General features: G+C 43.3%; 1 protein-coding gene across 1 annotated transcript in view; it reads left to right on the top strand.

Annotated features, from left to right (window-relative positions):
• Nucleotides 1–12,225, top strand: part of slc6a17 (solute carrier family 6 member 17) — a gene marked incomplete at both ends in the record, with an annotated part of 60,576 nt that overhangs the window by 27,009 nt on the left and 21,342 nt on the right. Inside the window, 4 exons of the mRNA XM_084332573.1 lie at nt 434–591; nt 1,503–1,629; nt 4,568–4,749; nt 5,962–6,072. Of these exons, the coding sequence (XP_084188699.1) occupies nt 434–591; nt 1,503–1,629; nt 4,568–4,749; nt 5,962–6,072 (578 nt within the window). The remainder of the gene's footprint in view (nt 1–433; nt 592–1,502; nt 1,630–4,567; nt 4,750–5,961; nt 6,073–12,225) is intronic.

The following is a 12,225-nucleotide window of genomic DNA, read 5'->3' as shown; positions in this document are numbered from 1 at the left end:
TAAAGGTAGTCTAGTGTCTCGTGTGAATCGGTACTCGGTAGTACCGATGTAATTCGAGGAGAGGAGAGGAGAGGAGAGGAGATGAGATGAGATGAGAGGAGAGGAGATGAGAGGAGAGGAGAGGAGATGAGAGGAGAGGAGATGAGAGGAGAGGAGAAAGACAAAGAGAAACGGGTAGAGATAGGGTTGATTAATTGAAAACAGACTAGAATAGAATAGACACATTAGAGGATCAGTTGGGATCAATTGATCCCAAAAATAGACTGAGTGTGAGCATTAGGTTTAATGGTCTTCATTGTGCTGGTTTATAGGGTGCTTTTATACTTCACCAAACAATGGATACGTGTTCTCTTGCCATAATTGCATTGTTACTAAAACAGCTGTACATTGCCCTTGGCGTTCTCAGTTTCCACACTTCTTTTCTCTGTGTTAGGGGCGTACCTGATACCCTACACCATCCTCCTCATCCTCATCGGAATCCCCTTATTCTTCCTGGAGCTGGCGGTGGGCCAGGCGATCCGGCGTGGCAGCATCGGCGTGTGGAACTATGTCTACCCGCAGCTAGGTGGCATCGGGGTCTCCAGTCTAATGGTAAGACCTGGCATCAGTGCCTAAAGGTGCCTATACATAAGTATGTTTTTAGAATATAGTAGACCTCGGAAGACCTCCCACGTTCACTTGCAACCAAAGGACTGAAACAGTCTTGTCCTTTATGTCAGAGCCCACCTGTCCTATAAGCATGTCAAGCGATGTGCCTACTAGGAGCCCCCTCTTCAGGATCCCAGCATTGGCGAGAACAGGAGGAGAGACCCCCAAATTAACTCTCACTCGGGGCCCCTCTAAAAGGCTAGGGATGCCTCTCAGTACCATCTTATATAGTGTAGAATGTAGAATCCACCTGCACATCGTCCTCAGTTTGACATTTTGAAATGAGAGTGAGACATATTATCTAATGAGACGAGAAACATACTGTGTGTCAGAGAGGAGTGGCTTGGGGCAGTGAGGCATGTGAAAGCCAGGGAGTGGCACATGGAGAGACACTGGGCAGCTATAAATATCTCCTCATAGAGGACCTAGCCTGAGCTGCTGAGAGAACACACCTTAATAATTCATACCCACTCGAGCCGTGTGTGTGTGTGTGTGTGTGTGTGTGTGTGTGTGTGTGTGTGTGTGTGTGTGTGTGTGTGTGTGTGTGTGTGTGTGTGTGTGTGTGTGTGTGTGTGTGTGTGTGTGTGTGTGTGTGTGTGTGTGTGTGTGTGTGTGTGTGTGTGTGTGTGTGTGTGTGTGTGTGTGTGTGTGTGTGTGTGTGCGTGCGTGCTCAGGGTCTTAAAGCGCCAACAGGCTAAAGGGGGACATTCAGAGGACGGGGATTAAAAAAAAGCATTTGTATTTCACCACTGTGTTGCTTTTGTGTTTGTGAATCCCTCTGTGTGTCATACAGAGATGACTTGTGGAGATGCTGACCCAGCCTTGTTGTTGTTGCTCACTCCTCACCCCTGCAGGTGTGTGGTTTTGTGGGCCTCTATTACAACGTTATCATTGGATGGAGCATCTTCTACTTCTTCCAGTCCTTCCAGTACCCACTGCCCTGGGCTGAGTGCCCCATGCGGATAAACGGGAGCCAAGCCAGTGAGTCCAACACAGTACAGACCAGAACACCACAGTACAGACCAGAACAGAACAGTACAGACCAGAACAGAAGAGATCAGACCAGAACAACACAGTACAGACCAGAACACCACAGTACAGACCAGAACAGATCAGACCAGAACAGAACAACACAGTACAGACCAGAACAACACAGTACAGAACAGAACAACACAGTACAGACCAGAACAACACAGTACAGACCATAACAGAACAGTACAGACCAGAACAACACAGTACAGACCAGAACACCACAGTACAGACCATAACAGAACAGTACAGACCAGAACAACACAGTACACACCATAACAGAACAGTACAGACCAGAACAACACAGTCAATAGGTGCGATTGATGACCTCTGAGCAGGTCCTAAATTATTAATTATTATTACAGACCAGAACACCACAGTACAGACCAGAACAGAACAGTACAGACCAGAACAACACAGTACAGACCAGAACAGAACAGTACAGACCAGAACAGAACAGTACAGACCAGAACAACACAGTACAGACCAGAACACCACAGTACAGACCAGAACAGAACAGTACAGACCAGAACAACACAGTACAGACCAGAACACCACAGTACAGACCAGAACAGAACAGTACAGACCAGAACAACACAGTACAGACCAGAACACCACAGTACAGACCAGAACAGAACAGTACAGACCAGAACAGATCAGATCAGATCAGAACAGAACAACACAGTACAGACCAGAACAACACAGAACTGACCAGAACACTGCAGTACAGACCAGAACACCACAGTACAGACCAGAACAGAACAGTACAGACCAGAACAACACAGAACTGACCAGAACAACACAGAACTGACCAGAACACTGCAGTACAGACCAGAACAGAACAGTACAGACCAGAACAGAACAGTACAGACCAGAACAACACAGAACTGACCAGAACAACACAGAACTGACCAGAACACTGCAGTACAGACCAGAACAGTATACAGTACAGACCAGAACAGAACAGCGGAACAGAGTATGGCATAACACATAAATATAGTACACCAGCACAGTATATCATATCAAGTAAGTAAACCTAATTGAACCATTGTACTGAACAACTGTTTTAAAGAATTGTGGACAGCTCATGTACTTGTAGTGAAGTTCATCTAAATCACTTGGAGTGTGAATGTGATACAGTATATCAGTAATCAACCTTGTCTGAAAACCTAAAACGGACTGAGAGTATATGGGTCTTCGTCTGAGGTACTCAATTAATAACACATAATTAATAATTAATAATAAACAGAACTCGCACAAACACAGAACCACTGAGGCACAAAGCGTAACTGCACAGCACTGAATAGCTCCGGTAAATCCCACACACCGCAGAGTGCAGCTTAACGCGGTGTGCATGAACCCGCAGCAGTAGCCTGCTTTACTGTAGCTCCCCAGCCATGCAATCCTCTGTGCAAACCTACTGTATATTAAACAGCTGGGTCAGACTTCAGAGCTATACGGTAGGATGACCCTGCGGTTTATCCCACTGGGCAGCCCGGTCGGCAGGGAGCCTGTCGGAAGACATGACTCAGACGACCGTGTGAGAAGTTCTCAGAATGGCCAGCAGCAGCAGGTAGTCTGCGGTGAATGGCGGAGGTGCACACAGGTTCAGACACAGCGGAGGAGATCAGCTCTGTGTTCACGGTGGGGAATGTAGTCGGCTCAATGTGCTGCTGGCTCTATTTGGCTCTACTGTAGCATTTACCTGACTGTAGTAGAAGTTACATTACATTTACCCAATAGCGGCCTTGCTCGGAATGTTTGTGTAGTTCTCTCTCTTCCAGTATGGTTGCCTGTAACCATTGGTAACCACTTAAAATATCTGTGCAGTGGTAGAGTAGGTAAAACACTGGAGAAGCATGATATTACTGTTCTACTGTGACTGGTTTACAAGATCCGGTAATAACACACCAAATTCTTATGTTTTTGTTGATATATTTCTCATCTATGTTATGTGTCTTTGCACATAGCAACTGTTGTCTCTTCCATTGCCATGTACAAAACAATGTTTGCTATGTTACAGGCAGCTACTGCATGTTGGCACACAGAAAACTACACAAACATTCTATGCAAAGCCTCTATTCCCATGAATCTCTTGGCCCAATTATTTCCTACAGAATGCTTGCTCCACATCTAATGTTCATAATATTAAAGTGATATTTGCAGTCTACTGTCGTTTGTTTTGTCTTGCTGTCCCTGTGTATGTGAGGCAGTGTTGTAGTCGAATCACTAAATCTCGAGCCCGAGTCGAGTCTTGAGTCCCCAGTGTTCGAGTCCAAGTCCGAGTCACCAAAGAAGAGCCAGAGTCGAGTCCGAGTCAAGTCCCCATTACCCTAGTCCGAGTCTGAGTCCAAGTCGTCATGGTTGAGTTCACTCCACTCCTGCAGTCAAAGAGCTGACATACAAATAAAAAAAGGTCTACATTAAACATAAATGACACAGCGGTCACCATTTCAAAGGGAGTTTATTTACTTTATGACACAATAGCCAAACAAATGCACTAGCCATCAATATCTTATGCCAAATGATTAGGGCCTATTACAAAAATGTATTAAAAAAATAACTGTATTTATTCATCAAAGTCTGAGTCCTCGTCTGCACTTTCCGAGTCCGAATGCAGTCAATGCTCAAGTCCAAGTCCGAGTCATCAGTGCTCAAGTCCAAGTCGAGTCACGAGTCCTGAAAATCAGTCCAGGACTCGGACTCGGAGTACTATACAACACTGATCATGTTGTCATGTTGTCGTGTAGCGTGCGTGTCTGTTGTACCAGGGGATTCTGTAAGTTGTCGCTGTGTCTGTTCCCACATAGTCAGTTTCTGAGTGTTTCCGATACGTCCCTCGTGGAGCAATAATCCTGTTCCCTGGCTCCTCTCCTTCTCCCCGTCGTAGTTGTGGAGCCAGAGTGTGAGAAGAGCTCGGCCACCACCTACTTCTGGTACCGACAGACCCTGAACATCACCAGCAGCATCGACGACACCGGCGGGCTGAACTGGAAGATGACTCTGTCCCTGCTGGGCGCCTGGATCATCGTCTGCCTGGCCGTCATCAAGGGCATCCAGTCCTCCGGGAAGGTACAGGGTCTCCTCGGCTCTGCGGCAGGGGCTCAGGCTCTGGGAGAAACCAACAGTATATGGGGATTACAGTAGTAGTATTAGTGCACTGCACACGGTAGCAGTACAGAACGTTCAGCCGTTCCATCTATGGACAGTAATGGCATTGTATCTAAATATAAAAAAATATAAAAATAAAAAGGTTTAATCCACTATTATTCATTTTCATCAGAGGATTTAGGGATATTTTATTTGCCTAATACTCATCGGTCAGAGGGGAGGTGCTAAAGCCTCATCATCATCACTGTTCTATTTTGGGATCTCATTCATGTTATGGGAGAGAGAGAGAGATAGAGAGAGAGAGAGAAATAGAGAGAGAGAGAGAGAGAGAGAGAGAGAGAGAGAGAGAGAGAGAGAGAGAGAGAGAGAGAGAGAGAGAGAGAGAGAGAGAGAGAGAGAGAGAGAGACATGGACATGCAACATTGATGAGGTTATATTGAACCAAGAAAAGCAAAGCTTTGGTTAGAAGGGAAACAATATACTTTCAGCTCTATATCCAGAGAATGAGTCATATACCAACATCCAGCTCACATCTTCAATATGAAATACACAGCAGGAGAGTGTTTGCCAAGCTCTGATACCTTTGTTTTTTTAGTAATCCAATTATTATCGCAATGCCATAGATGTTCAGTGAAATAACGTAGGAGGGATTTTGAGTCATGCTCTCCAAACCTCAAGGATTCCTTTCTGCATTTCGACAAATGCTTCACCGCTAAGCAAATAACAAGCTGTTATAAGGGAGGGGGGGGGGGGGGGGGGGGGCGGACATGATAGCGTGTGAGGTGTGTGTTTATAACTGTGTATGGGTGTGTGTGTGTGTGTGTTTATAACTGCGTGTGTGTGTGTGTGTGTGTGTGTGTGTGTGTGTGTGTGTGTGTGTGTGTGTGTGTGTGTGTGTGTGTGTGTGTGTGTGTGTGCGTGCGTGTGTAGTGTACACAGTATGTGGTTTCGTTGTGGTCCTCTCATTCATGTGTGAGGCTGCAGAAGAATGGTTTCCATGGTAACAGTATGTGATGTCCTCTCCCTCTTTCACTCCCTCTTTTTCCCTCTCTCTCTGTTTATCTCTCTGTTTATCTCTCTTTTTCTCCCTTTCTCTCTCCCTCTCTCTGTTTCTCTCTCTCTCTCTCTCTCTCTCTCTCTCTCTCTCTCTCTCTCTCTATCTCCACTTCTCAGGTGATGTACTTCAGCTCTCTCTTCCCCTACGTGGTCCTGTTATGTTTCCTGGTGCGAGGCTTGATGCTCAAGGGAGCTGTGGATGGCATTGCTCACATGTTTACCCCAAAGGTGAGACAGAGCCACAGCCAACAAACACATGGCTGTCTCCAATAATAAGATAAGATAAGATAAGATAAGATAAGATAAGATAAGATAAGATAAGATAAGATAAGATATTCTTTTATTGATCCCCTTGGGGAAATTCAGGCATCATATCAGCATGGGGGAGGGGGGAGGGGAGGTACAGGTAGTAGAAGACAGGTCATAGAATTATAGTACAGTGGAGAAGTAAAAATAAAAATAGATTTTTTTTAAAGAAATTTATAAAAGCCAGTGTAAACAATATAACAATATAATTAACTCTGGACATGCACATATGGGCAACAAGGTGCAATAGGAGGGTATGGTGAGGGTCAGTTATATTTGCCCTACAATAAATATAGTTACAATATATAATATAATAATATAATATCTAATCTAATATATAATCTAAAATTATAAATGCTAAAAATTATAAATATATGCTCTGATGAAGTGTACAGTGTACACATAAGGTGCAGTATGCATAAGGTATGTCCGTATGTCACGTTATATATTGCCCTTTTGGGTGGGAGTCAGACACACTCAGCAGAGAGAAAGAGAGAGAGAGAGAGAGAGAGAGAGAGAGAGAGAGAGAGAGAGAGAGAGAGAGAGAGAGAGAGAGAGAGAGAGAGAGAGAGAGAGAGAGAGAGAGAGAGAGAGAGTGAGAGACTGCTGCCAGACATCCAACTACTAGGAACCTAAAAGGACAATATACTACCTTATGCCTACCGCACCTTATGTGAATACTGTATACTTCATCAGATCATATAGAGATAGCCTTCCCCACCAGCTTGTTCAGTTTGTTGGTGTCCCTCGAGTTGATGTAGCCCCCCCAGCATGCCACAGCATAGAAGAGGATGCTGGCCACTACAGACTGGTAGAATGACTGCAGCAGTCTATTGCACACATTTGAAACTGATCTACTCAAACTGACCATGGTGTTTACTTTAGGCAAGCACAGAAAGCCTAGATACCATTTATTCATTCAAACCTTTATTTAAACTAGAAAAAGCAGTTGATGTTTTAAATGATGTTGAGTTACATGCCAGTTAAAATAAATATTTAAAACACAGATGAATATAAAGGTGAGAAGAAAGATCAGTAAAACAGTTACATATCATCAATAATATAACAATTGAAACATAATGAAAACAATCAAATACAAGAAAAAGACAGACGGAATCCAGTTAAAACAGTTACATGATGTACCAGGGAGGTCTAAGATCATGGCCCTAAACTGTCCATAGGTCAGCAGAGAATCGATGCACTAAAACAAAACCCTGACTTTCTAAGTTCAGCTGCATTTCTATAAATTACATCCCCATAATCTAACGCTGATAGGAAAACTGCCTCAACAATCCTTTTTCTACTAAACATAGTGAAGCTGGTTCTGTTTTTGTAGAAGAAGCAGTTTGCTGACAAGCTCATCTATATGTTATGTAAACGTACATTTCTCATCAAGCCAGATGCCAAGATATTTATATTCAGTAACTCTTTCAGTGTTAGATCCATTCACAGTGGCTATATCCTACTCTCCTACTCTTACCCTACTCTTACTACCGGTAGTTACGCTGCTGGCCAGTATGACTACTACTATACTGTCCTTATACCTGTATAACTGTACATATTATACTACAACTATGTACATATAATTTGTATATTCTGTACCCAGTTTAATCACCTGTACATTGTATATTGCTATTGCACTTTACTGCTACATTTGCACTCTGGTTGGATGCCAAACTTATTTTCTTTGTACTGTACTTGAATAATGACAATACATTTTAATCTAATCTAATCTAATCTATATGCATATTATTACAATAAATATTTCTAGCTCTAGTAAAAAGGATGCACCCTGTTTCATCTGCATTAATCACCAGTTTAAGATTAATAAGCACATCCCGTAGACGTAGAGCCTAAAAGGAAAGCTGCAGTTTCTTAATGGCTAGTTGTTGATTTTATACAACTAGCCATTGAGAAACTGTGTCGTAGTGTCGTCAGCATAGAGATGGACTTGACAGCCACTCAATGAAGAGACAATATCATTAATATAAATTGTGAAAAGATGTTGGCTGATATGGCGATTTGTGTGTGAAGTTATGTTGATGACTTGCAGTCAATCAAGGTTTATCCCATGAAATGGTGGGGGATTGCATGAAAACGTAGCCTCAAAGCCACTGTCTCTGTTGCGATCATTCATTCATGACTTGTTGAGCAGATAGAAAGGTGCCATATTTTACTGCCGCTTCATCAGTGTAGGGGCGTGATTTTTAAACGTAGCCTATGTGTGCGAAGACACTCTGATTGGCTAGCCGCGTACAGCGAAGACACTCTCTGATTGGTTTAGTGCCGAAGGGTCTCTTCCGCCTAACCCTAACCCTAACCCTAACCCTAACATTAACCCTAACCCTAACCCTAACCTTAACCTTAACCTTAACCTTAACCTTAACCCTAACCCTAACCCTAACCCTAACTCTAAGCATAACCCACTTCGAAAGAGGGCCAAAGCATAACCACTTTGAAGCAGAGAATATATATGTACAAGGCGGAAGAGACCCTTTGGAGCTAAACCAATCAGAGAGGGTCTTCGCTGTACGCGGCTAGCCAATCAGAGAGCGAAATCACGCAGTGTTCAGCTGGGAGTGATTGATGGCCTCAGCTGTGAGTGATTGATGGAAGTGCTTGTAGGAAAATGTTGTGTCATTAGCTTCCATGCTGTAAGATGAAAAGTGTGGCTGCTGTTGCCCCCTCGTGGTGGATCAGGGTAGTGAGGTGTAAACAAGGCAGCATTTTTCCTGCTTGTGAGAGATTTGCATTTACCTTATTATGTCTCTGTTTCATCATTATACAGCATTAATTATTCAAATTCTCTTTAAAGGGATAGTCAGCATTTTTAAGAAGCCTTTCTGTTTTGTCCACAAACTGGGAGTCCTCAGTCCAAAAAGTAGCTGCATTGGTGATTATTAAAAAAATATATATATTGGGAGCAGAAAATTACAGCATTTGTTAATAATAATAATAATAATAATAATAATAATAATAATAATAATAATAATAATAATAATAATAATAATAATAATAATAATAATAATAATAATAATAATAATAATAACTTCGTTTTATATAGCGCCTTTCATAAAACCCAAGGTCGCTTTACATAGGGGGAAAAACTAAAATAACAAACATGGTGGACAGACACAACATTCAAAGTAGGAAATTAGGGGTCAAAGGCCAAGTTGAAGAGGTGGGTTTTGAGGAGTTTTTTGAAGGAGTCCAGAGCTGGGGCATTGTGGAGTTCTGTTGGGAGGGAGTTCCAGAGGGTGGGAACTGCCACGCTGAAAGCTCTGGCCCCAAAGGTCTGCAGTCTGGTTCGGGGAATGGAGAGTTGACCAGTGTCTGAGGATCGCAGGGACCGTGACTGAGTGAGGGGTGGAGGAGGTCAGTGAGGTACTGAGGTGACAGAGGATGGAGGGATTTGTAAGTGAGCAGGGGGGTTTTGTAGGTGATGCATGATTTGATGTGGAGCCAGTGGAGGTGGATGAGGGTGGGGGTGAGAACCCTGGCAGCTGAGTTTTGAACATACTGGAGCCTGTCCAGGGTTTTGCTTGGGACAGGACCCCGTTGCAGTAGTCCAGGCGGGAGGTGACGAAGGCATGGATGAGGGTCTCAGCTGTGGAGTCGGAAAGTGATGGTCGGAGTCTGGAGATGTTTCTGAGGTGATAGAAGGCGGATTTGGTGACAGAACTGACATGGGCTTGATAGGAAAGGGTGAAGTCCAGGATGATGTTAGCATTGCTTGTGCAAGTCAATAGGGGTAGGGTGTGAAGCAAAATTTCTTTCTGAGATGCTGATGCTGCATATAAAATAGATTACACAAACTACTTCTCTCAATGATCATATTCCATTTGAATAATTTCATATTGAATGACAATTTTACAATAATACGCCTATGATGTTATGATAACGCCAACAAAACAATGAAGTAGTAAATATGATGACAAGATAATTATTTTATTGGAGAGACTGAATTAATGGATACCCAACTCAACCATTAACCTAAGCTACTTGATGAACACAGAACAAGCCATACAAGAGAAGTTAGTTTCCTGGTCATCTCATCCTCCAATCTCCTTTAACACTTTCACTACCACTAGGGGTGCACCGATGTATCGGTCGGGTATCGGTATCGGCCGATAAGTGCCTTGTTGACTGCAATCGGCCTATCGGCCGATAAGCTCGAATGTGCCGATGGCAGTAGCCGATAAATATCCATCAATTTGTGTAGCGTCAAGACAAAAAAAAGTTCACTCGCGACCTACCTGCACAACGCCGCCCCCGGCCCACACACACACACACACACACACAAGCTACTGCATCAATGTTACTACTTATGATTAACAAGGCATTCGTTTTGTGGCATTAACATTATATAGTTAGTGTTACACGTTCATAACATCAGCATATTATTTACCCGAACGTAGCAAGCGTTCATACTAGCTCAGTTCCTTCCGTTGCTCACAGAGCCCTGAGTTTTACCCATTCTGCAATCTGTTAATAACGTTTTCAATCAGACACATGTATAGAAAGGCTTTGTTTTATTATAACATTAGTTGCAGTAAAATCATCGTCAAGACAAAAAAAAGTTCACTCGCGACCTACCTGCACAACGCCACCCCCGGCCCACACACACAAGCTACTGCATCAAAGTTACTACTTATGATTAACAAGGCATTCGTTTTGTGGCATTAACATTATATAGTTAGTGTAACTGAGGGGTACAATTCCCTGACTGTATTAATAAGTATGGTATCATTAAACCACTACCGTCTTATGTACATTACTACTGGCCATACAGTATACAGGTATCTTATGATGAACACTTCCCACAATGACTCGGTTCCACACAGAACTGGATTTAAGTATTTATTAGCAGCAATAATAGTACATAATATACTTTACTTTGGATGCGCTTATAAGGCAAAGGAATGTGCGTAGGCAAATCAATAACGTATGTCCATTCTCATATTACGCAGGAGATAATAATACAACCTGAATCTTAGGAATTATATCTATGGTACACTGGTAGGCAGCGGGAGATACTAGTAGGGGTTCCCACCGGTTGTAAGCCAGCAGGGGGGGGAAATGTCCGAATGCAAAGTCTGGATCAACGGGGACTCAATAAGCTCCTGCTATGGGAGGCGGTATATTACTCCCTGGATCAGCAGACGAAAGCAGCAGCTGTAATCCCAGTATGCGTGCAGCACAGGTGAAAGCCGGCCAGCCTCTCCAAGAGACGGGCTCGAGTGATGTTCCTCACGGGTAAATCCCACACAGTAGTGGGGTGTAGACGATTCTTCTCCGCTCCAACAGCCTGGTCCAAAGCAATATAATAATAATCCAGCCGGAAAGGGGCTCTGCATTCACCGGTGTAGATTCTCCGGTGCGCGGTACTTCACATTAACTAGGTAGAACTTGACGTTATTCCACTAAGCTCTGACACTTTACTATCCTATTCGCACGCGGTTATAAGTGCTCTATTTAGATGCACGGTTGCTCACTTCACTTGGTCGTTGACTCGTGATGAAGGCTTTACTAGTAAGGAGCGAACGATACGTTGAACGAACGTATTAGGATAAGACAAGACTCTATTTCGGGGCAAAAACGGGCCCACTTCACAGCACGTTGTATCGTGGTGTGAGGCTTCAACTTGTTACTAAGACTACTGCTGTATCCACCTGCGACGTATTTATACGTACGGTGAATAATCTAGTGCCAACCTTATTTCTGTCTCGTATTCCTGGGCAAAGCCGGGCATGTACAGACATGTCTTCGCGGTGACTTTGAACTCGGCATTGGGGGTATGGCCGTTGGCGCCTAGGGGGTCGCTTCCAATAGGAGAACGAAATATTATGGTCTGTACTAGGTTAAAGGGATATTCCGTGTATATGTACAAAGAATACACAAGGGATATCAGACGATATACAAATCCTATGCAATATATATCAATCAATAAATACATATATTCGGTTTAATCTGACCCTTTGTAACAGTTAGTGTTACACGTTCATAACATCAGCATATTATTTACCCGAACGTAGCAAGCGTTCATACTAGCTCAGTTCCTTCCGTTGCTCACAG

The sequence above is a fragment of the Notolepis coatsorum genome (genome assembly GCF_963971535.1).
Source record: "Notolepis coatsorum genome assembly, chromosome: 17".
In the NCBI taxonomy this organism is placed as follows: Eukaryota; Metazoa; Chordata; class Actinopteri; order Aulopiformes; family Paralepididae; genus Notolepis; species Notolepis coatsorum.
The sequence above is the reverse complement of the archived record's forward strand: the minus strand, read 5'-3'. Positions and strand labels throughout refer to the sequence as shown.